Here is a 26,448-nt window from a genome sequence, read left to right as displayed (position 1 = left end):
ACGAGCAGGAAGTCCATCAGTGACGTCGAGGCCCTCATGGGGGTCTCTCTCTGCACTCACCTCCTCCACAGGGCCTGGAGCAGTAGGACCACTTCTTGGGGGCCCACTCGTACGCGCTGTCCTCCACCAGCATGTTGTCCTGGATGGCCGAGTCGCTGTCCGTGTTGGTCATGTACTTGTAGGACAGGTTGACGTCCTCGTCGCTGTTGATCTTGACCTGCGGGAGGAGAAGACGTTCGTTTAAACACCTGGAAATAACTCAAAAACAGATGGAAAAGTCATTCTCAGGGAACTGAGATCTACGATCATTTTTTCTTAGGATCAGAAAACTTTATTGCCAGTTCTAGATGCAAATATGAATGAAATAAAATAAAATAAATTGTTATTAAATTTAAAAAAAGTTAAATCATTCAATAACTAAATTGTCCATATATTATGAATAAAATAAAACATTAAAAAAAAATATATATATATATATATATATATATTTAAAAAATAAAATATTAAATAATTAAATTAAACGAAAATTAAATAACTCAGGTGTTCCTTATCTTATAAATAAAATAAAATAAAACAAAACATAGGGAAAAACATAATAATAAAATTGAATCAAAATGAAAAAAATAAATAATTGAAGTGTTCCTTATCTTATGAATAAAATAAAACATTGCAAATATTAAAAAATATAAATAAAATGTTAAAACAATAAAATAAATTAAATATTAAATAATAAATTAAACGAAAATTAAACAACTCAGGTGTTCCTTATCTTATAAATAAAATAAAATAAAATAATAAAAAAACATTGAAAAAAATTGGGAAAAACATAATACTAAAATTAAATCAAAATGAAAAAAAATAATTAATAATTGAGGTGTTCCTTATCTTATAAATAAAACACAAATTTAAGTAAAATAAAATAAAGAAATGTAAATTTAAATGAAATAAATAAAGATAAATAAAACACATAAAATAAGTGAAATGAAAAGATTACAATAAAATTAAAAGGATATTAAATAATTAAATAACTGAAGTGTTCCATATCTTTATAATTAAAAAAAATAAATATATATATATATATATATATATATAACGTATATATATTTTAATTAAATTAAAAATTAAATAAAATTAAATAAGCGAATTAAAAAAAATTATACTGAATAAGAATACTGAACTGATCCTAATCGTCTTATGACTTACATTTGTAAGTCAATTTCCATCTTCTGTCCAAACTAAATTTCAAATGCAAAAAAATAAATTCAGGGCAATCTTCTTGTTACTACAGTATCACTATATATGGCAAAAAAAAAAAAAAGTCCACTATACTATATCAATATTCTACTTCTTGCTGCTAGATTGCAAAAGTCATCATGTCCTCTGCAGCTAAAGGAACGATAAAATCCTGCAAGATCCCGGTAATAACTGAGGACTAGAGGATACAGTCGACTCCAGCAGCTTTTAAAGCTGATGTTTGGACATATTTTGGTTCGAAAACAAATGAAAGCAGTTACGACTTCATCAAGAGTCATGTGGTCTGTAAATTCTGCAACACCAGAGTCAAGTACTCGACAATACTACAAATATATCCTTGTTACTACAGTTTCACAATATGTAGTATAGTAGCCCCTGTATCGTGATGCGTATCGTATCAAACATAAAGATAAGTTGACCCTCGTGTTCACATATAATCTCCGATGTATCATAATGTAACTAAAGTCATGTTGGTGCAGGTATTGACCATAAATGTTAAATGTTAAGAGGAAGAAAAACACGGAGAAACTGTTCTTCCCCGACAAGGTGTAGAAACACTGCATGTCATTATATGAAGACCTGTTGCCCTCCTTCATTAGAGCCTGAACATGTGCGACACTCCACCGTGTTCTCACACCTTCTCGCAGTTTTAATCAAGGAGCTTCTGTAACAGTCAACAAGTCATCGACTGGATTGAACCGAGTTATGACCTGTGAGAGCCGTGTTTAATTCTTCATGTATGTTCAGCTGCAACACCTGCTGCTACACAACCCACATGACGATGCACTTTTTAGAAGTTTAACCTAATTATCAATGTAAACGTTTGAAGTTGTTTAAATTAGCTACACAAGGACCACTTTGATACAAAATGTGTGCACAACCGTTTGTTTTTTTGTTTGTTTAATAATGTTTTTGTTTAATGAGTTTTTTTTAATAAAATAATTAACAATACGCTTAGATATTGTGATTTTTTTCTTCACAATACCATTCAGCAACCAAATATCAATTAAAAAATACAATAAAAATGTTACTTGCTTAAATATTTATATTTTTATCATAGTTCTTTTATGGTTTATATTTAAAACAATTGTGTATAAAAATTAAAAGAATTAGATGTCATATTCAGTTTTCTTCCAGCAGCAGTCATTACGTCCTCCGCAGCTACATGAACAATTAAATCCAATGAGATCCTGGCGATGACTGAGGATGAGAGGATACAGTCGACTCCAGCAGCTTTAAATATAAAGCTGAAGTTTGGACATATTTTGGTTTCAAAACAAAAGCAGTTACGACTTCGTCAAGAGTCATGTGGTCTGTAAATTCTGCAACACCAGAGTCAAGTACTCCACAATACTACAAATATATATTTTTTTCTACAGTATCATGATATATCTAAATATATATCCCCAGATTCTTGCCAATAAAAATTCATTTACACGTTGATGTGTTTTTACATCTAAAGCAGCACTAGAGGAAGATTGACCATGTTATTTTTTGGCTCCCTCCACTGTTGGAACAGTGTAATTGCATTGACTTTAAAACAGAATCATCTCTAGCGACCACCGTCCACACGTGAAAAAAAGACACAATGACTATTGTTGTGTCTTTTTTTCTTATTGCAGGAGGCTTTAAAAAGACACAATGGAAATCCCACCAAATGCAACTGCCGTCTCTGGTGACCATGAAGTACATTCATCAGAATCTTAAAAGGTTAAATTTAACATTATAAATGTTGAAACTTTTGAAGATTCTTTTCCTTTTTTCACATTTTATAAATAATTGCATTCAATAATTTAAGGTTAAATTAATTATGTGTTGAACAATTGTATTAAATTATTTGTAAATTGATAGGTTTATTTAGGTTTTTGTAAATAATAAAAGAGCATTGTTAAAAATAGTAGCAAACAAGTTATATTTTTGTGAGTAATGAGTTTAAAACAAAAAAATATATATAAATATACGTGGTGCTGCTTTAAATTGAGTGACGTCTCCTATAGATGGTCATAATGTTTTCACACTCGTACCATCAGCAGGATGCCATGTCTGAGAGGTCCGGTGGTCTGCAGGGTCTCCTTGTTGTTGTCGTTCTCGTACTCCCACTCCACGCCCTTCTCCACGACGGAGCGCGACTCCGGATACTCCTGATCCCCGTTCAGGAAGAACAGTCCTGAAGCCACGTTCTTCACGGCTGGAACCAGGAGAGAGAGGAACGTGGTTGAGCGACACGTGCACGAGCGAGCGAGCGACGCATGTAGATAAAATGCTTGAATACCAAAAGTGTGTGCGGTCGCCTTCAGCTCTTGGACCAGGAGGTGTCTCGCTCCTCTGGGAACCTCCAGGACTTTGAGGAAACCTGGAACGAAACAAGATCTTGGTGACATCATGAAGCTCAGATTCCAGTTTCCTGACGAGTCTAATCCTGACGGGAGCGACGAGTAAATCCACGACGTTTCCGCCTTTGGAACCAAAACCCAAAGTAAATATTAATTTCTTCGCATTTTAGCGCCGAACGTTCGGTAAAACTGACTTCAAACTGATGATATAGATCAAGATTATATATGTTTTAATTGATTGACTGATTGATTGACCTTTTATTCTTCACACATGATGTGAAGACATACAGTACACATATTTAATAATAAAAAAACTGTACTAAAATAATTATATAAACTATTATTATATACAAATAAATAATAATAATCATTCAACGAAATAACAACAATAATAAACAAATACATTAAATACATTTAAATGAACATAAGATAAATAAAAATGAATAAAATAAAATAAGTGAAATAAAAATATTACAATAAAATTAAACGAAAAATAAATATTTAAATAACTAAAGTGTTAGAAATAAAGTAAAATAAAATATATATATTTTAAATAGATAAGATAAAATAAAATACAATTCAATTAAATTAAAAAATAAAAAAATAAAAAAAATAATATTAGTAAATTAAAATAAATATAATATAATTAAACGAAAATTAAATATCTCAATAAAAGAAGAGTTCCTTAGCTTATAAATAAAATTAAAATAAAATAAAATATATCTATATATATATTTAAAATGAATAAGATAAATAAAATACATTTTAATTACATTAAAAATGTAATAAATAAATAAATAAAAATAAAACGTGATTAAATTAAACAAAAATTAAATAATGAAATAACTGAAGTGATCCTTGTCTTATATATAAAACACAATCATATATTCAACAAATAAGTAAAAAAAATATCAATTTCAATTTGATAAAGTTTATAACTAAATAAAACAAGTTCATTAAAAAAGAATAATTAAATAAAAAGAAAATGCAAAGTTATATGTAGTAGAATTAAACTAGTAATAAAATGGTGTAGATGGAATCAGAGCCCTGTGGTCTGTAATAATATAGTGCGTTTGTATGTTGCAATGCTCAACATCCGCCTCTAGATGGCGGTACTTTACAAAAAATAAAAAATCCGAGGTAAACAAGTTCAAAGGATGGTTCAGTTCTTGCTGAAGGATGAAGAAGAAAAGTCCAGATCTGCTCCTCACCTTGTTTTTTGGTGGAGCGGGTGATGGTGTCTTTGATGATCTTGCAGCTGGAGTTGTCTCCTCCACAGACCCCACACTTGTCCTCTTGCTTGGATGATCCCACCACAGCGTCGCAGCCCACCCTCTGCTCACAAACACACACACATTAAAACACACCCACTTAAAAAAAAACACTGTTTTCAATGGCTTTACCTCACACTCGCCGCGCACACACACACTGTACGGGTCCTTGTAGGAGCAGCGGGTTCCGTCCAGGACCGTCCTGTGCATGAAGACCACGTCCCGGGTCTCCTTGGACTGACAGTGCAGGTGACAGCGCTTGTTGGCTGGAGACAGAACACAGTGTCAGTCGCACAAGTGTGTGTTTGTGGACACATAACCGAACGCGTCTATAGATGGAAAAACTCTGACATAAACGGCTCCTTATTATTGGATTAGCTGCTCCTGAGTCCGGAGCCAGAATTCCACGTAGGATCAGACGAGGAAAACTGCAGTGAGACTTGTCATTGTTTAAGGTTTACCTTTGCAGCAGGTACGAGGCTGAAGGATGTGGCTTTAACTCTTGTGTTACTTAAGGGTCAAGGTGACCCGAAAACAAATATGAAATAACACAAGCGTTAAAGCGAGGCCACATATTTAACTGGAGGGCCAAAATACAAAAGTGATGCGTTTAATAATAACATATGATTATTTGAGTATATATTTTATTTAGCTTTAACAAAACTAGCTGGAATTTATTATGTGATTAAAGTTGTATTTTGTAAAACTTTAATCACATAATAAAGTATTTTGTACGGATTTAATCTTGTAATAAAGTATTTTTCTATGACTTAATCCCGTACTAAATTATTTTGTACGACTTCAATCTAGTAATAAAGTATTTTGTACGATTTTAATCTCGTAATAAAGTATTTTTATTCCGATTTTAATCTCGTACTGAATTATTTTGTATGACTTTAATCTAGTAACAAAGTATTTTGTACAACTTTAATCACATAAAGTATTTTGTATGGATTTAATCTCGTAATAAATCCCATACTAAGTTATTTTGTACGATTTTAATTTAGTAATAAAGTATTTTGTACGACTTTAATCTCGTAATAAAGTATTGTCGTACGACTTAAATCTCGTACTAAAATATTTTTTCTACGACTTTGATCTAGTAATAAAGTATTTTGTACAACTTTAATCACATAATAAATTATTTTCGTACAACTTTAAAATCGTAATAAAGTATTTTGTACGACTTCAAATTCATAATAAAGTATTTTCCTACGACTTAAATCTCGTACTAAAAGATTTTTCTACGATTTAAATCTCATAATAAAGTATTTTGTACAACTTTAATCTCATAATAAAGTATTTTCCTACGATTTAAATCTTGTACTAAAAGATTTTCCTACAACTTTAATCTCGTAATAAAATATTTTGTACGACTTTAATCTTGTAATAAAGTATTTTGTATGACTTTAATCTCATAATAAAGTATTTTCCTACAATTTAAATCTCGTGATAAAGTATTTTCCTAGGACTTTAATCTTGTAATAAAGTATTTTGTACGACTTTAATCTCATAATAAAGTATTTTGTATGACTTTAATCTTGTAATAAAGTATTTTGTAGGACTTTAATCTCGTAATAAAATAAAAAGCTATTTGAAGCTTTCAAGGATCTTGACTAAAATACTATGCTTATATTATTACCCAGAACTTCCTAATCTGTGAAATACTACTACTTTGGCGTTGAATAAAAACAGGGAAATCATCTGGAGAATGTTTCCTTCAGTAAAGTTGCGTAGCTGACGGGGTGACAGACCATAAACGGACTTCAGTTCCACCTTCTCCGTCTGCGACCACACAGAATCACACAGTAATCTGAGACGCGAAACAGCCTCGGCAGAAATCTGGCTTTTAGGAGCGAAACCGAGGAAGTATTTACCGAGAGAGACCTCGGATCTGTTAGTTTAGCAGCGCTTTGGTTCACTTCCTGTGTTCCCATGATTCTTAGAGGCGGTTTGAGCGGATCACGGATAGAGGTTTTAATCAGGTCAGATGACGTGGAGGGTTACGGTGCAGGGAAGTATTTGAGAGGAGCGTGATGTGGTTTTTATTGCAGGGTGTAGTCGGGCTTCAGAGCTGCACCCGGTCCCTCCAGAGCCTCCAGATGTGAGGAGCTGGATCTGAGTGTGGTGCTGCAGAGACGTGGACCCGAAGGTTCTGACTCACGGTCCGGGTGCTCGTAGGGCAGCCACTGCTGCTTGCTGCTGTGCGCCTCGTAAGGAGGGTCCCAGGCGTGGCACTGCTCCTCGCGGGCGTCGCTGTAGATGTCCTCGCACGCCTCGCTGTTGCACATCTGGAACTGGTAGGTGGCGCCGACGCAGGTGCGACCTCCGTTGATGGGCCTGTGAGAGAAGAAGAAACACTCAGAACATGACAAATAAACTTCTCATATTTCAACACTTTCTTTGCATTTATACATTTATATATATTTCTTCATATATTTAAGATGTTAGAATCTCATATTCTATCCATCCATCCATCTGTCCGTCCATCCAGTCATCTGTCCATCAATTATATAGTCATCTGTCCGTCCGTCCGTCCGTCCGTCCGTCCGTCCGTCCATCGATCCTTCCATCCAGTGATTTGTCATCCATTCATTCGTCAGTCAATCCATCTATTCGTCCTACTGTCAATCCATCCATCCATCCATTCATACGTTCATCCATCCATCCACCAATCCATCTTTCCATTGTCCATCCCTCACTCCGTCCATCAATGCATCAATTCATCCATCTCTCCATCCATCCGTCCGTCCGTCCGTCCATCCATCCATCCATCCATCTATCTATCTATCTATCCATCGTCCATTCCTCCATCCATCCATCCATCCATCCATCCGTCCATTTCTCCATCCATCCATCTATAAATCAATCAATCCATCCATATATCTGTCCATTCATTGGTCAGTCCTCCATCCATCCATCCATCCATCCATCCATCCATCCATCCATCCATCCATCCATCCATCCATCCATCCATCAACCTGTTTTTTTCAGGTAATGACAAAAATAATACTGCGCATGACAACAATTCCTACTTAGGACTGTCGCAGTCGCGTGTACGGAACTGAACTCCGCCTCCACACAGTCGGGAACACTGTCCGAACTCGCTCCAGGAACCCCAGTTCCCATCCTGCTTCATGATGTCGGGGGTCAGCCAGATGCAGTGACCTTTGAAGCAGTGCTGCAGGAGAACCACAGACGTCAGTACAGTGCGACGGAAAGCAAGTCCGGCAAGTCGGTTCAATACCTTCCCGTTCCCACACATGGTTCCGTCTATGGGAGGCCCTTTCTTGGTTTTGCAGAAGAAGGGGTTCTCGGGGTGGCTGCACCACAGCTGTTTACAGGGGTCGAAGGTGCGATACTGCGGCAGACAGAGAGGGTGAAATAAAATCACTGGGAAGTCAATGGAGGAGACGAGAGGCACCACAGTTGTCCACCTGCACTTTGTCACTGAACCACACACTCATGCAAACCAAAGGATGCTTGACAAAGACAGACTCTCCGGACGGCCCATGGTTCAATTAGGTCACAAGGGAGGTCAGAGGGCAGAGGGCGAGAGCAGCCGAATGTCGCGGTCATCATGACCACTAAAGCGCCCCCAGACACCGACCAAGGAGCATCCTTGATGAGGAGACCACCGAGGCTGACCTGCCCTCCCACCTCCTTTTTCCACACAGTCCCTTCCCCACCATGACCCCCCGGTGGGGTCGGGGGGGTGAGTCACAATCAATGGCTAAGCTGTGGAGGGTCATCACCAATGACGTCAGACTGGAGGATCCTAAAAAGCTGGAAACATGGAAACCGACTCAATTCTTTCCCTGCAGATCGTATGGAAGTAAATCAGTGTCGTCACAAGATTGAATCGTTGATTTTAACAAATGTTGTTTAATCATTTTTTACACAATGAGTTTGATATTCGATATTCGTAAATACATTTATTAATTGAATATATTTTAATTGGTTGCCTTTTAAATGTATTATTAAAACGTTTTATATAATAGTGCAAATATTATGATGTTGAAATAAAAAGGATTCAAATAAAAAAAAAAATTAAAAAATGAGAAAAATTCATTTTGGAATTTATAGATCGATAGAAAAACTTTATTTATCCTGGAATTACAATGTCAAAGGATGGGTAAAAAATTGAATTAATTTATCCAAATATATATATTTTTTACATATAGTTTAATATTTTTAATTCAATAATATAAAAAAGGATTTTCTAAATTGATTTTTTATTTTATTTGTAGCCTTTTAAGTTAATTAAAAAAATGTTGGTATAATCTTGCTAACATTTTTAGGTTAAATTTTAAAGGTTAAAAATGAGAAAATAAATATTAAATTCGAACACATTTTTTTTTTTTAATGTTTACAATTAAAATGTCACACTATGTCAAAAGAGATGAATCATTCATTTTGAAAATCTTCAATAATTAAATGAAAAAACTACATTAAAATATGTATATATTTTTTTATGATTGCACCATTATTATTTGTAATTTCAATATTCAATTTAGAAAATTAGTTTTATATTTTTTAGGAATTAGAATAATAAACCATGTGTCAATAAATGTATTATTTTTTTTGGATAATTCAATGAAAAAACTTAAATATTTTATAAATGAATGATTCTTTTTTTTACACAATTTCTTTTAATTTAATTCAAACAAGTTAAAAAAATAGATTTTCTAAACTTTGTATTTCTTCATTTGTAGCCTTTTTAATATAATAATTGTGCCACATTGGCTATCGCATTAAGAAATATTGAATTTAGAAAAAAATATATATTAATGAATGGAATAAAATGATAAAGAATTAAAAAGATTAAAAAATACAGACAAATATACTTTTAATATTAAAATTATTAAATTCTATATTTATTTAAATAATCACAATAAATGTAATTAATAAAAAAAATGTGATGGCACTGATATATTTCCGTATGTTTCCGACCATTCCCCCTGATTTTCCTGCTGCTACTCCGGGGATTGAACCCCGATATTTTGCAGGAAAGGTCCTCGGTTCGACACCTTCCTGCGAGCGTTTTAGAATCCAGCAGACTATCTTGTCAAGTATGACGATGGATGGAACACCAAAACGAGAGAAATGAAAAGAGGGAATGTTCAAGAGAAAGAGAGACAAAGTAAATAATGGGCCACGACAATATATCTCCGTTCAGGGGGTTACCTTACCTGCGTTCCCGACTGCCCCGCCTTTTGTAGCTGAAGGGAATGGGTTTGACAAGAGAATAAAGGGTGATCTAGCAATGTGTGCAAACAAGCCCTCCTGTCAATCAAGCAACGTCCCCACAAGTTTGGGTTCACAGTCATAGAGAGGGTGGGGGAGGTAAGAGGTCTGCTAGGATGGAGGGTGAAGCTAGTTTTAAACTTAGGAAAACGCTCTGGTCGATGCTACCGAGGATCAGAAATCAACACAGAAGGATTATCTATCAAAACCAATTACCTGCTTTTAAGCAGATGTCAATCCCACCAGAGGCCCGGAGAGGAGAGCAGAAGACATCAGAAGAATGTCAATAGCTGTGTCTGACTCTCGCGCCGTTACACAGTAGATCACAGATATGACAGTGGTTGCTACACATCTGATAGGAAAAGAAAAAAAACGCCGAGGTCGTCGAATGGTCTTTTCCCCCTCAGTAGATATCAGTGGCGGACTGTGAGGAGCTACGAGTTCCATCTGTTTGTTCGAATCAATTATTCAATCGATTCAATATAGAGAAAATGGAATCAAGCACTAGACTCGTGACACTCACTTTCTACTCACCCTCAGTGTTTTATTTTTAGAGTAATCTGTTCCTTTTTTAAATTATAGACAAAAATGGTGTTGATGCTAATGTGGTTACCGGCGCTAACAGGTGTTTGTCTCCCTTCTCGTCTAAAAAGACACTTAAAAACATCCAAATACCTCCATTTTGCTCGTCTGTTACATCCCTCTTCTATTAAAGCCTCGACATGAGAAATTGTTCGGAAAGAAAATGATATTTTAAGCCCGTTTGTAGCAAAAGATCCAAGGCTATCAGGGTAAATCTTGGGCACGGAATCTTGAAGTGTGTTTCAACACGAAAGACTTGGAGCAGAGAGACTAATAACTTCCGCTACAAACAAGCTTAAGATGTGAACTTTTTAAAAATATTTTCTCTCGTTGAAGCCTCAATCCAAGATGGACGTTATAGACGAGCAGTATTGAGGTATTTGGATTTTTTTAAGTGTCTTTTTGGATGAAGATAAAGACGGAGAAAAGTTAGCGCCAGTCGCTACATTAGCATGAACATACATTTTTGCCTAAAAATAAAACAAAAAAAAAGAACAGATTACTCTGAAAATAAGCTCAACCCTTAGTCGACATGAAGGTGAGTAGAAAATAGGTGTAATTCAAATTTTGGGTGAACTTTAAGCGGCAACGACCGCAAATTGTTCCAAGGGGTCGTCAAGCCAAATTGAAAAGCAGATTAATATAATGGAAAAATAAAAAATATACTCAAATTAAAAATAAGTGTGTATTATTTTACTTAACTTAAATATCCTCTAAATAAATAAAAAAAATATAATAACTTAAAACCTTTTGGGCAATTTTCCTCTTGATTTCTTTTGACAAATACAGTGGTCCCTCGCCAGATCCCAGTTCACCTTTTTTTTTTTTTAATGCTAACAGTCCTGCATACTCAGATATATGGTAGTTTTTCCCAACTGAGAAGGAAACTAGACGGTCTGTCCCTTTTATATATTTAGTTAGTAAGTGATTCACAAGCTGCCACAGACATGGCCAAAACAGACATGCTTTATTTTTTTTAGACAAACTTTCTCCAACTCAGCCAATCCTTCATCTCATGTCACCTTCACCGACATCTGTAAAATCCTGAACTAGACTAATAAGGAATAAATTAATGTTAATCAAATTAAAAAAAATGTGGGAAAAAGACATTACAGGTGAGGGTGGGGAAGCAGAAAGATCAAAGGAGCTGTACCTTGTTTTACATGGTGAGTTATCCTTATTCATTTCATGTTGTTAAAATGATGTGTGAATGAACGGTGTGATGATGATGACAGTTAGGGAACAGGTTTAAAAAAAAGGCTGCAAGGAGGGACTTTGAAAAAAATTGAATTGAGATCATTCTGTGGATGTCTTCATCTTGGGGTATTTTTAAAACGTAACACCCTCTATTAACGAGAGACCACTGTACTCAAAAGAAAAGTTAAAAAGTCCTCTAAGATGTTAAGTTCATTAAAAAGTGTAAAATCAAATCAGTTTAGTTCTACCTTGATCTCAGAAGGGGCCCCAAAAAATGAAATCAAAGAGCCACAATTTCCCGCTAGCGGCACAGAAGCATACAGTTATCCCCAGAATTAGGAATAAGTTATAAACCATCTTTAATTTCTAAAAATTTCTAAAAATGAAAAATCAAATTAAATCTTTTTGCAAAAACATCATAGTCAATACAGACAGAGAGCCAGAACGTAATGATCTTTCTGTCTAAACTTATATTCAACTGATACTTTAAGACAAAATACATTTTTTTTTTTACTCTATACACACTTTCCTGGGACACGTACCATAGATCCTGCCACACTTTTCAATTGGGAATTTTTTTTTCTTTATTGTTCTGTTTTTATCCTTGTATTGTTGAAAAGAACACTTTAAACAGAGGTTTTTAGAACTGTAAAATTAATGTTTTTTACTTTATTAGCTGTATTTAGCGTTGCTAACTTTGCTAAATTTGACCTTTATGTTGACATCGAAGAGATGGGTCCAGTTTTTCTTCAACGACTACCATCACCTTCTTGTACCTGTTAGCACCAAACATTTACCATCCGCCACTGGTAGCTACTTTAAGTTCCCGCCGATGTTAGCATCGTTAGCAAAAAGTCTTCAGTCGCCAGGAGAGAGGAAAAACTCCAGAGATGAACTTACCGCGGTGCACATGGTGTAGCCTCCGCCGAAGTCGAAGCGACACTGCTCGTTCATGGAGTAGTGAAGGCCCGGAAGCTGAGGCAGCGACGGCCAGTTGTGGTCGAACGGGTCGTCGCGGAGACAGTCGTAGGATCTGTCGGACACAGAGCGAAAATTAGAAAACCAGATATTTAAAGAGTCCGATGTGACTCGGGGTCTCACTGGAGATAGCGTCCCAGCTCCTGCATGCTACATCTGGACCAGTGGAAGCGGTGGAAGGCGGCCTGGACCAGAGGAGCCATGATGCTTCCCATGTGCACCTCGTCTCCACAGCGGTTGCCTTGACCGTCGTGCTCCATCCCGAGTCTGCAGCAGCGACACGACAACGTCAGTGGGAATGAAAGGTTGGTCTAAAAGCGGCGTCTCGTCGGCGTCTCTTACACGTGTCCGGTCTCGTGAGCCACCACGAAGGCGGAGGAAAACCCGTCCTCGTGGTTCAAAGTGCAGCTCCTCACCGGGTGACACATCCCTGTGACGGGGGCGTAACCTAGCAACCAGACAGACATGTTACACTCTCCAGTTTTGAAGTGGGAAGTTGGGGAATCTCTTGAATGTGTGTCGCTACATTTTGCACATCGTATACATCCTAAAACTTGAGGCTTGAGGGCAGAGATGTTATCATATTATCTACCATTATCGTCCTAGCCAAAGAAAGCACTGCCAGCACTCACATGTCCCATAATGCACTGCAACAACTATGGCTCTTTTCATATTCAACCAAAGCGATTTTGTTTTCAGCAACAAAGTGAACGTTGCGTCTCAATAATGTGGATCAATCTGGTAGGAGTGGGTTTAAAGTTATTGGAATTTTTAAATGGGCTTTTTTCTAATTTGAAAGATTTTAAGAAAATTAAATGGCCATTCTTATTTTTCCCTTCTGCATATGTCACTGGAAAGTCTGGGCTCTCATTGGTTGAAAAGCTGCGACATATTTCCTGAAATGTTTCCCAAAAAACCCATTGACAGATGCCTCTGGATCAGACATGAGCGAAGCTCGGCTCAAGTTTTTTTGTGTTTATTATTAGAATAACTCTAAATACCTCTTGTTTAATTTTTATGTTTAGTTTTTACTTTAACCCTTTTTTTTCCTTTGTACTTTTGTTGAATATTTCAAAATATTTTGAGCGAATATTTGGATGATCTTTAGTATTTTTATCACTGCTTAACACCAACTTTGAGTGTTTGGTCAAAACCTGGCTCTGTGCTTCAGAAAGGACTCAGACAGGCATGTTAACTCTGTTCTTTTCTCACTTGTACAAGTAAACGATTGACTTGAAACCAGATCTGATTTCTATTATTTGTTTAAGTAAAAGTGCTAATTAACGAACAATAAACTTTTTTTTTTTGTACTTTTATGTTTTGACCGTTGACAGTCACAATATATAATGTGGTTGGTGAGAAAATATTTTTTCCAGCCACCCCTGCTATACATTGACTTAAAGTTAATAGTTTAACATTATTTTATGAGACTTTTATAGTCTCAGCTCTTAAGGAAACAGCAAAACCTCAACTGTATTAACTTATTCATGCATTGTTGATTTTTCAGCAACAAAACCATAATTCGGACAGACATGTAAACTATGTTCTTTTCTCACTTGTACAAGTAACACCATTGACTATAAACCAGACCTTATTTCTATTCTTTGTTTAAGTAAACACGTAAATTAGTGAACAATAAATATATTTTTAATCCAGATGTAGCTGTTGTGTTAATCACGGAGTTAATAAATTCAGATTTGCTACAAAGACCTACACATCCCATAATTCATGTTAAACAAAATGGTTCATTTAATTCGTCACAGTTTGTGGAGCTTCTGATGCATTAAGTGTATTTTAATTATCCCGAATTCATAAAAGGGTTTTTTCCCTCGACTTAATGTTCAGTAAAGACACGTCCGTTCTGGTCCACCATGAGCCGACATAATCCTGAAACCGTCTCTGCTCCGATTATTGATTTTCTTGGAGCCCAAGGGCAGCTGAAGGGCTGCAGGAACGCCGGGCGACTGCCTTTAGAGGCCCTTCCCCTGGGCCCCCGTGTTAGCCTGCGCTCCGGCGCACGAGAAAAACCACCAAAGCCACAGAAACTAGACGGCCATGTGAGGTGAGAGAGGGAGGAGGACTTCCTGGTCCGAGGAAGAACTCGGGTGGTTCCACGTTACCTTGCATTCCGGTCGGCCCGAACTCCTGGCGCGTCAGGAAGATGGCGTGGTCGTGATACTCGGCGTCTCCCGTGTCCTGCTTCTGCTGCAGGAAAGCCCAGCGACACACGTTCTCCAGACTCTGGGACGGGTTTCCCAGTTCGATCAGACTCATGGACTGAGAACGACAGACGGACAGGAAGTAGAATTACTTCACATCCTTAGAGGTTTTCTGGATTGGACTATAGTACTTTCAGTGGTGTGTGTTAGTTTGTAGTGGTGGTGTGTGTTTGTGTGTAGTGATGGTGTGTGTTTGTGTGTAGTGATGGTGTGTGTTTGTGTGATGGTAGTGTGCGTTTCAGTGTAGTTGTGGTATGTGTTTGTGTGTAGTGATGTGTGTCTTAGTGTTTAGAGGTGTGTGTTTGTGTGTAGTGATGGTGTATGTTTATGTGTAGTGGTTGTGTGTTTGTGTTTAGAGGTCTGTGTTTATGTGTAGTGGATGTGTGTGTTTGTGTGTAGTGGTGGTGTGTATTAGTGTAGTGGTGGTGTGTATTTGTATGTAGTTATGGTGTGTATTTGTGTGTAGTGCTGGTGTGTATTTGCGTGTAGTTATGGTGTGTGTTTGTGTGTAGTGGAGGTGTGTATTTGTGTGTAGTGGAGGTGTGTATTTGAGTGTAGTGGTGGTGTGTATTTGTATGTAGTTATGGTGTGTATTTGTGTGTATTGGTGGTGTGTGTTTGTGTGTAGTGGTGGTGTGTATTTGTATGTAGTTATGGTGTGTATTTGTGTGTAGTGGAGGTGTGTATTTGTGTGTAGTGGTGGTGTGTATTTGTATGTAGTTATGGTGTGTATTTGTGTGTAGTGGTGGTGTGTATTTGTGTGTAGTTATGGTGTGAATGTGTGTGTACTGGTGGTGTGTATTTGTGTGTAGTTATGGTGTGTATTTGTGTGTACTGGTGGTGTGTATTTGTGTGTAGTGGTGGTGTGTATTTGTGTGTAGTTATGGTGTGTATTTGTGTGTACTGGTGGTGTGTATTTGTGTGCAGCGGAGGTGTGTATTTGTGTGTACTGGTGGTAAGCTGAGCTCAAACACTTAACGAAGGTGTTGACCATGACTCTTGTAAGTAAAAACACAACATTTGTGAGTCTTTCAAGTAGTTTGTGCGACACATTTGAACAGTTAATTGTGTTCATCTCCTCAACAAAAGTCGACACCAGTCCTTCCTTCACACCCTCGACACCTCTGCATGAAGACGGAGGGAACAGCTGAACAAAGAGTGTGAAGAAACATGTGGACGGCTGCGGCTGCATGTGTGAATCCGTCCTCCCAGTGTGTGTGTTTTAAAATGTGTTTCACGTGTGTGTGTGTGTGTGTGTGTGTGTGTGCGTCCGCCTCATCGTAGGTGCAGGGCTGTGCTGCATTCAGGGTCACCGAGGCAATCTGCACACTGTCAGAGTGCTACTCCGTTGCCACAGTAATTGGGGATGATGGACAGCCGGAGCTTTGGCTGGAGCTGCAAGAGAGCTGGACCAGAATGACCAATGCAAGTGTGTGTGTGTGAGTGTGTGTGTGAGAGTGTGTGTGTGCGGCGAGACCACGAGTGTATCACGGAGCAACAATCTGGCAATAACATAATTAGACTGTTGTCATCCTGAGGCTGATACTGGGCCCTCGTTGTGTTACCGTCGTTCCTCTTTATCGCTCCTCTCTGCAGACACCAGGAGAAGGAGGAGAAGAAGACGGAGAAGAAGAAGAAGAGGAGGACACTCTTCCTCCGGTTTATGAATGAGGGAGGGCGATCATTGATTGTGCGTCTTCGCCTGGACTTCCCATGATTCAGTGCTGCAGTCCGCTGGGAGGAAGAGCTGATTGCGTAACAGGAGTTTTCTGTGTGCTTTGGTGCTGAACTGTGAAGGCGTGCGACTTAAAAAACAGTCCCCCGGGGACAACGCTTGCTTTTAGTTCCTCTTTTTTGCTCAGTCCAGCGGAATAACGAGCTGCAGGCATCCGTGTGTGTGTGTGTTGGTTCGTAAGTGTGTATCTTTACAGTAGACATCAAGAACACGTGACCTCGCAGCGGAAAAACAAGTGCATCGACCGGGTCTTACCTTCCCGTATCCCAGCATGATGATCCGCACCAGAACCACGTTGATCTTTGCTCCCAAAGAATGGTCGTGGTAGATCTCGTTCACCTGGACACGGACGGGACGAGACGGCGGTGAATAGAAACCACGAGAAGGTTCAGCCGGGTTTAGAACAATGTCAACGTAAACGCAGGTTTATACTATGAACAAGTTGGTTTCAAGAAATACACATTATTGTACGACGACTTTTTGTTTCGTAAACTTCATACGTGCTACCATTAAAAATATCCATACACTGATATATCACAATTATTTTTTCCACAATACTGGATCGATATTTACTATATATAATATTTCCCCAATGAGTGTGTACATGTGTGTGTGAGAGTTTGAATGATTCTCTTCATGTTTTTAATTCTTAAAACTGTTAAATACCAGTTTCTAATGATGCAATTCATTGCGATTAATTAGTCCTTATTTTTGGGATGGTGAATGTGTGTAACTGTTTTTGTGTTTCGATGGCGTATGTGTGAGTTATTATTTTTTGTGTTGGGATGGTGTATGTGTTGTTTTCTAAATTTGTGTTGGACTGGTGTATGTGTTTGTTTCTATTTTTGTGTTGGACTGGTCTACGTCTGTGATTCTATTTTTCTGTCTGAATGGTGTATGTGTGTGTTTCTATTTTTGTGTTGGGATGGTGTATGTGTGTGCTTCTATTTTGTGTTATAATGGTATATGTGTGTGTTTCTATTTTTGTGTTGGACTGGTGTATCTGTGTGTTTCTATTTTTGTGTTGGACTGGTGTATGTGTGTGTTTCTATTTTTTGTGTTGGACTGGTGTATGTGTGTGTTTCTATTTTTGTGGTGGACTGGTGTATGTGTGTGTTTCTATTTTTGTGTTGGACTGGTGTATGTGTGTGTTTCTATTTTTGGGTTGGAATGGTGTATGTCTGTGTTTCTATATTTGTGTCGGGATGGTGTATGTGTGTGTTTCTATTTTTGTGTTGGAATGGTGTATGTGTGTATTTCTATGTTTGTGTTGGGATGGTGTATGTGTGTGTTTCTATTTTGTGTTGGGACAGTGTATGTGTGTGCTTCTATTTTAGTGTTTGGACGGTGTATGTGTGTGCTTCTATTTTAGTGTTGGAATGGTGTATGTGTGTGTTTCTATTTTTGTGTTGGGACTGTGTATGTCTGTGTTTCTATATTTGTGTCGGGATGGTGTATGTGTGTGTTTCTATTTTTGTGTTGGAATGGTGTATGTGTGTATTTCTATGTTTGTGTTGGGATGGTGTATGTGTGTGTTTCTATTTTGTGTTGGAATGGTGTATGTGTGTATTTCTATGTTTGTGTTGGGATGGTGTATGTGTGTGTTTCTATTTTTGTGTTGGAATGGTGTATGTGTGTATTTCTATGTTTGTGTTGGGATGGTGTATGTGTGTGTTTCTATTTTTGTGTTGGAATGGTGTATGTGTGTATTTCTATGTTTGTGTTGGGATGGTGTATGTGTGTGTTTCTATTTTGTGTTGGGACAGTGTATGTGTGTGCTTCTATTTTAGTGTTTGGACGGTGTATGTGTGTGCTTCTATTTTCGTGTTGGAATGGTGTATGTGTGTGTTTCTATTTTTGTATTGGGATGGTGTACGTCTGAGTTTCCACTTTTGTGTTGTAATGGTGTATGTGTGTGTTTATTTTTTTGTGTAGTAATGGTGTATGTGTGTGTTTCTATTTTTGTGCTGGGATGGAATATGTGTGTGTTTGTATTTTTGTGCTGGGATTGTGTATGTGTGTGCTTCTATTTTTAGTGTTTGGACGGTGTATGTGTGTGTTTCTATTTTAGTGTTTGGACGGTGTATGTGTGTGCTTCTATTTTAGTGTTTGGACGGTGTATGTGTGTGTTTCTATTTTAGTGTTTGGACGGTGTATGTGTGTGCTTCTATTTTAGTGTTTAGACGGTGTATGTGTGTGTTTCTATTTTAGTGTTTGGACAGTGTATGTGTGTGTTCATATTTTTGTGCTGGGATGGCGTATGTGTGTGGTTCTATATTTGTGTCGGGATAGTTTATGTGTGCTTTTCTATTTTTGTCTTGGAACGGTGTATGTGTGCATTTATTTGTTTGTGTTGTAATGGTGTATGTGTGAGTTTATTTTTTTGTGTTGTAATGGTGTATGTGTGTGTTTCAATTTTTGTGTTGTAATGGTGTATGTGTGTGTTGTTATTTATGTGTTGGATGGTGTATGTGTTTGTTGTTATTTATGTGTTGGATGGTGTATGTGTGTCTTTCTATTTTTGTGTTGTAATGGTGTATGTGTGTGTTGTTATTTATGTGTTGGATGGTGTATGTGTTTGTTGTTATTTATGTGTTGAATGGTGTATGTGTGTCTTTCTATTTTTGTGATGGAATGGTGTATGTCTGTATTTCTATTTCTATGTTGGGATGGTGTACATCTGTGTTTCCATTTTTGTGTTGGGATAGTTTGTGTGTGTTTTTATTTTTGTCTTGGAACGGTGAATGTGTGTGTTTCTATTTTTTTTGTGGGATGGTGTACGTCTGAGTTTCCATTTTTGTGTTGGGATAGTTTATGTGTGATTCTATTTTTGTCTTGGAACGGTGAATGTGTGTGTTTCTATTTTTTTGTGGGATGGTGTATGTCTGTGTTTATTTTTTTGTGTTGTAATGGTGTATGTGTGTGTTGTTATTTATGTGTTGGATGGTGTATGTGTGTGTTTCTATTTTTGTGTTGTAATGGTTTTTGTGTGTGTTGTTATTTATGTGTTAGGACGATGTATGTGTGTGTTTCCATTTTTGTGTTGGGATAGTTTGTGTGTGTTTTTATTTTTGTCTTGGAACGGTGTATGTGTGTGTTTCTATTCTTGTTGTGGGATGGTGTATGTCCTTTTTTTTGTGTTGTAATGGTTCATGTGTGTGTTGTTATTTATGTGTTGGTATGGTGTATGTGTGTGTTGTTATTTATGTGTTGGACGGTGTATGTGTGTGTTTCTTTTTTGTGTTGTAATGGTGTATGTCTATATTTCTATTTTTGTGTTGGGATGGTGTATGTGCCTGTTTTCATTGTATTTTATAGTGTATGTTTCTACCGTCAGCGTCCACATGTCATGACACTAAACAACCAGGTGAGCACTAACGAGCCCAAACTACAGGAACGTGGCTCCGTGAGGGAACTTGTTGGACGGCAGATGAAAAAGGCAGAGGTTGGCGTGGGAGCCGGAGCCTGCTGTCCTCGGCGACTGTGAGGCGTCTAATGAGGCGATGGATGTACAAACAGACGCAGATAATGAGGAAGCCGACGGACGCGTCGCTGACAAAGACACGAGGTAACGCGGAGAGCAAGGTACGATGACGCGGGGACGTCGCACAGGAGTCGCGGATTTAAACCCAAAAAAAAAAAAAGTCGATTATTTTGATTCCATTCGGAGGCAAATCAAAAAAGTACAACACAAGTGCTGCCACTAACCTGACATTGAGGTGGTCGCTAAGCGACACAAGACACGACAGAAACTTGTTTCTAATCTATTTCAGACATTAACAATCGAGCTAAGAGCTCCCGGTGTTTACCATCCGACGGGTGAGGTTTTTAAAAAACACACAAGTCATCAAAGATACATTTTGGCGTCACGTGAAGAAGCAAAAATAAGACAGATTTGTGTTTCGTAAGAACATATGGAAACAGACAGTAGTTGCGAACCCAGAGTTTGATCCTCCAGGCTGTCGCTCACCAGATCGCACTTGAGATGCTTCCCCTCACACCTGCTGATTCACACATGTGCTGATGACAATGTGCTTTAATCCGCGCGTGCTTTTAATGACATACTGTATATTAAAAAAAAAAGTCAGTCCCGAGCGTCTTCGTCACACACTATTCATAGCCGCTGATCATGTGATTCACACCTGAGCGGAGGTGAGACGCGCAGATCTTCCACTTCCACAGACTCGAATGTAGCGTTTATAAAAGCATCTTTATCATAATAATAATAATATAATTCATCTATATTGCACTTAATATTTGATATAAATAGATATTGACAACCTCCGATAAACGTCGGCCATATTTTTCCAAGCTGCCGTCCATTCTACTTCCTGCTCTGATAAAGCTTCCTGATTGGCTGACATGGTCACGTCATGACCGTTATTTAAATGAGGTTCACATGGATTTAACAAATCGAAAACCCAGAAAAACGTTTTTTTTTGCCGATACCAAATTAAAAACTAAGCTACGTACATGTCAGCCAATCAGGAAAGTAAATCGTTCAAACCAGGAAGTGACATGGTTGGGACCATTTTGAGTGCGACACGTGGTCCGTAATAAGTATGTAAGTAATTTATATTTTTATAGCGCTTTTCTAGACCAGGGTCACAAAGCGCTTAATTAATCTAAATAAATAATAAATAATAAATAATAAATAATAAATAATAAATAATAAATAATAAATAATAAGGACCATTACATTTTTTAAAACTTAATTATATAATAATAATAATAATAATAAAAAATTGAATCAAAGTTCATTGAAATATAAAGATATTTCAAATACTGTCCTTTAAAATTAAAAAAAATTAAAAAAAAATTTGACTTCTATTTAAATAAGTTTTTGCTTTTAATTTCTTAAATATAATGTTAAGATAAATGATTTTAACATTTAGTAGTTCTAGTCACAGTGTACACTAATAGTGAGAATAAAACAAAAACATTATTATTATTATTTTTATTATTAAATTAAGTTGTAAAGAATAAAATAATAATAAAAGCAATAAATAAGAGTCTTTTTTATATATATATATATATATAATAAAATGTGATCATATGTTTTAATGTGATGTGATTTTTTCGATATATTAAGTATATTTTGTTTATTAATACGACATTTAAAAAAAATCTAATTTTTGTTGTACTGTGTGGAGTGAAGCCACACTTGATGAACATCCTTGCAAAGTGCTTTAGGACAGAGTTGCATGCTTAAAATGGACGCTGCAAAAACGCTCCAAAACAATAACCCAACGATGCATGACACACTTTATCTCATTTTATTGTAAGACTTCAGGTGAACACGCGACAGCAGGAAAAAAAAAAACACGCGCCTGAGCTGAAGTAACTTTCAAGTCGCAGCGATGGCGCGCGTGGGTGGCATCTCTTACTTATTTATTTATTTTCTGTTTATCCTCCTGTCGGTAATTTATTCCGTTTTTAAAATACTCGCTCACCCAACGATTCCTCACCGACGAGAAGGTGGGCTTCAAACGCACCCCCCCCCCCTCACCCGGATCGTCTCACCGGGGTCTAAAAGCGGAGGCTGAGGCTCTTGTTCTTCGGCTCAGACAAAGAGGTGTGGCGTACACTCGCACCCGCTTAACAGTTGGAGATTGCTGCCTCGCACGCGCACACACACACACTCACACTCACACTCACACACACACACACACACACACACACACACACACACACACACACACACACACTCGCTTCTCCTTGCAGGTTTAATTTGCAAAGATTAAAGTGTGCGGTGTGTTCAGTGTCACACCTACACACTCCCAGACTAAACACCTGTGAGTGAGAGGATGCTGTTGCTGCTCTCACACACACACACCCCCCCACACACACACACACTAACCCACACACACACACACACACACACACACACACACACACACACAAGAGATCCATGATGACATGACACGATGTGATGAAATGATATGTGGAGCCCCTCGGATCACGCGGGTCAACTCATACACACACACTCACGCACACACACACACACACACACAGAGCGACACAAAGATGAAATCTCATCATATTCAGGTGGAGAAGAAAGGATTACCCGTGGCTGATTGCTGGATGAGGACATGCAGAAAAGGAAATTGAATCCCTTTTTCCTTTTGTAAGACCTGTAGGTGTGTGTGTGTGTGTGTGTGTGTGTGTGTGTGTGTGTGTGTGTGTGTGTGTGTGTGTGTGTGTGTGTGTGTGTGTGTGTGTGTGTGTGTGTGTGTGTGTGTCAACTTTCTTGCTTCCCCCTATTTTATTTCCGTCTTTTAAATTCTAAAAAACTGTTGAATAATATTAGTGCTGATTTTTTTAATCGGAGTTTCCTTGTGTGGGATTGAAATGAAAAGAAACAAAAACTTCATGGCTTCTCTCAAAAATTGCAATGTTGTTGTTTTTTTCCACGATACCTTATCAATATTCTTATCAATATTCGTATCGATTGTCTTCTCTAAAAATTAATCACATTCCTAAAATCTCATTAAATATCGTTTTAGTTCATGACAGAGTAGCAATATTCCAGAGTAATGTGTTGGATAATTTTTTATTTTTTTTAATTAGTAGGTTTATAAATGTTATAATCATATTTATTTTTTAAATCCTAGTTTTTTTTTATGGTTTATGTTTCCAAACTATTCCATTTAAACATTTTTCAATTTCTATACAATTCACATGTAAATATTCAAGGCGTTGCTCATTTTTGTGTTGCAGTTACTCTTCCGGCCGCTAGATGGCAGCGAAAGGAAGGAAATCGTGCGAAATCCTGGTGATGACTGAGGATGAGAAGATACAGAGGACTCTAGCTGCTTTTAAAGCAGATGTTTGGACAAAATTTGGTTTCAAAACAAATTAAAGCTAAAGTCAAGTACTTGCGAGACACTACACATCTATATGGCTATAGTATCGAAATATACCACAATGTATCTTAGAGATACCTCAGGATCATATGCAAATATACCTAAAAATCTCTAGGTAAGATAAAAAGTAAATCACTTAATTAACTAGTTAGAGGTTGTTTTTTTTATTATTATTATTTCTGTCAGTTTTACAAAATTACAGGTGAAATTCTTGAGGAGGAACTCACGATGTTCATGAGCGTCAGCAGGTACTTCTGGACGTCCTCCTTCCCGTGGAACTGGACCACCGAGTCGTCTACGCCCAGCAGCACCTCGATGTTGTAGGCGCGCTCGCTGGTCTGTCTGCGGGCGCGTCCTGCTCGAGTGTGGTTGATGCTGCGCTCCACGCCACGGTACAGGGAGTCCAGGTCCATCAGCCCGGCCAGGTGTGCACCTGCGGGAAGAACACCATGTTAATGGATTTTAAAAAAATCATAAAATCAAGATTTAAATTGTTTTAATACGACTTTAATACTTTAATTTCCATTTCGGTTTCATGTAAATTCAAAACAATATTAGTGATTTAACTAATTTTTTTTTTCATTGTATAAATATACCTTTTATTGTATAACAGGCATTACATACATTACATGGAATTATATGTGTATATTTTTATTTTAAACTTAACTTTACTTGGTTCACAAGTGCTTTTATTATACAATTTTCAACTGTAATCAAACAATTTCAAATAATAATCAAACAATTTTCAAATAATAAACAAACAATTTTCAACTATAATCAAAAAAAATTCAACTGAAACCAAACAATTTTCTACTATAATGATATAATCTTTCACTATAATCAAACAATTTTCAACTATAATCAAACAATTTTCAACTATAATCAAACAATTTTCAACTATAATCAAACAATTTTCAACTAAAATCAAACAATCTTTCACTATAATTAAACAATTTTCAACTATAATTAAACAATTTTTAATTGAAATCAAACAATTTTCAACTGTAATCAAACAATCTTTCACTATAATTAAACAATTTTCAACTATAATCAAACAATTTTCAACTAAAATCAAACAATCTTTCACAATAATTAAACAATTTTCAACTATAATTAAACAATTTTTAATTGAAATCAAACAATTTTCAACTATAATCAAACAATTTTCCACTATAATCAAACAATTTTCAACTAAAATCAAACAATCTTTCACTATAATTAAACAATTTTCAACTATAATTAAACAATTTTTAATTGAAATCAAACAATTTTCAACTGTAATTAAACAATTTTCAACTATAATCAAACAATTTTCAACTAAAATCAAACAATCTTTCACTATAATTAAACAATTCCTAACTATAATTAAACAATTTTTAATTGAAATCAAACAATTTTCAACGATAATCAAACAATTTTCAACTTTAATCAAACAATTTTCAACTTAAATCAAACAATTTTCAACTATAATCAAACAATTTTCAACTATAATCAAACAATTTTCAACTATAATAAAACAATTTTAAAAGTTTAAAATAGAATTAAAGCAAATTAAAATCATCTAATGTACCTCGATCCGACTTCGATCCAAGATTATAATCATAAAATTGATCCAGACACTTCTATAAATAAAAGAAACGGATAAAAGTTGATATTCGGTGCCAATAATAGACTTAAATAATAGTATATATTTATTCCCACACTTGGACTGTATTTAAAATGTAGCTCCAGGCGGGATTTGACACCCCTGCTGTTTTGTTTTCCCAACAAATGATGCTTTATTTTAAGCCATTAAAAAATGTTAAACTAATGGTTCATGTCATTTGAATTCAATAAAATAAATGAAATCATCATTAAAAACAAACACAAGTCGCCGCCACACGACGCTAGCAGACGGCGCGCGCGGGAGCGTCGTAGTAGATGCTAACGCTGCAGACACCGTTCACAAATCTCTTCCTGATGAAGCAAATATTTCCACTCCCGGCTGAATAAAAGTAGCAGATGGTGCTTTTCTAAAGTCAAAGATAGCGACGGCTCACCCGGCCTGCTCTTCTTCTACACTTAAGAAAACACGCATGAATGAAAGAAAGTCTTCGGTGTTTGTTTTTAAAGGCGTCGCCGCGACTCAAGTTACAAACTATTTACCATGAATTCTCTTTCATCCGGAGCAAGAGACGCCGTTTGAAGCCACTGTCGTCGTCCTGCTACTCAACATGGTCTAGCGTGAAGGAAAGCCAAGTCGTGCAGACTCGAACACGGGGTCTCGGCGGACCCGACAAAGCACTAACCCGGTCTGACTCCGGCCAGAGACTCCCAAGAGCAGGACGGCTCGTGCGGGGACGTCTTTTCGTGTCCGGGTCTGGACAGGCTTTTCCAATTTAGCTCCGAAGACATGAAGTTTGGAGACGTTTCTCGATTTTTGTTTCGGGGGTTTCTAGTGAGACACGGCACTTCTGTGGCCTCAGGTTGCATGTCCCAGCTACACAGGTTCACACCCGTGTTAGGATTAATTTGGATTGACGGTTTTATCCGTTAACCTTGTTTAGATTTTTGTTTTCGACTTCAAGAATAATAGAGAAAATATTTAGCGATTTTCGACGGTGTACGATTGTGCTCTGAACCTTTTTATGTTACACTATGTTACACTATGTAAGATTGAAAAGATCAAATATTTTTTGTTATGTTACCAATTGCTGCTTTAAAGACATGTTTTTAATGAATTAAAATAAGTAAAAAATGTAAAAAAAAATCTGAAGTAAAACACTTA

General features: G+C 36.9%; 1 protein-coding gene across 2 annotated transcripts in view; it reads right to left on the bottom strand.

Annotated features, from left to right (window-relative positions):
- LOC148072036 (A disintegrin and metalloproteinase with thrombospondin motifs 2) overlaps nt 1–26,448 on the bottom strand; it is a 115,358-nt gene that overhangs the window by 8,314 nt on the left and 80,596 nt on the right. The window contains exons 4-18 of one of the 2 annotated variants that reach the window (XM_087799014.1): nt 23,909–24,114; nt 17,071–17,154; nt 14,983–15,139; nt 13,205–13,310; nt 12,986–13,129; nt 12,785–12,917; nt 10,051–10,080; nt 8,106–8,219; nt 7,894–8,039; nt 7,023–7,198; nt 4,991–5,124; nt 4,799–4,922; nt 3,527–3,607; nt 3,279–3,442; nt 61–217 (exon numbers count right to left, since the gene is read on the bottom strand). In XM_087799014.1, the coding sequence (XP_087655140.1) occupies nt 61–217; nt 3,279–3,442; nt 3,527–3,607; nt 4,799–4,922; nt 4,991–5,124; nt 7,023–7,198; nt 7,894–8,039; nt 8,106–8,219; nt 10,051–10,080; nt 12,785–12,917; nt 12,986–13,129; nt 13,205–13,310; nt 14,983–15,139; nt 17,071–17,154; nt 23,909–24,114 (1,956 nt within the window). The remainder of the gene's footprint in view (nt 1–60; nt 218–3,278; nt 3,443–3,526; nt 3,608–4,798; nt 4,923–4,990; nt 5,125–7,022; nt 7,199–7,893; nt 8,040–8,105; nt 8,220–10,050; nt 10,081–12,784; nt 12,918–12,985; nt 13,130–13,204; nt 13,311–14,982; nt 15,140–17,070; nt 17,155–23,908; nt 24,115–26,448) is intronic. The other variant, XM_087799016.1, reaches the window with a different exon arrangement.

The sequence above is a fragment of the Callionymus lyra genome, chromosome 9 (assembly GCF_982586985.1).
Source record: "Callionymus lyra chromosome 9, fCalLyr1.hap1.1, whole genome shotgun sequence".
NCBI classification, from domain to species: Eukaryota; Metazoa; Chordata; class Actinopteri; order Syngnathiformes; family Callionymidae; genus Callionymus; species Callionymus lyra.
Note: the sequence above shows the minus strand (reverse complement) of the source record. Positions and strands in the feature narration are given on the sequence as shown.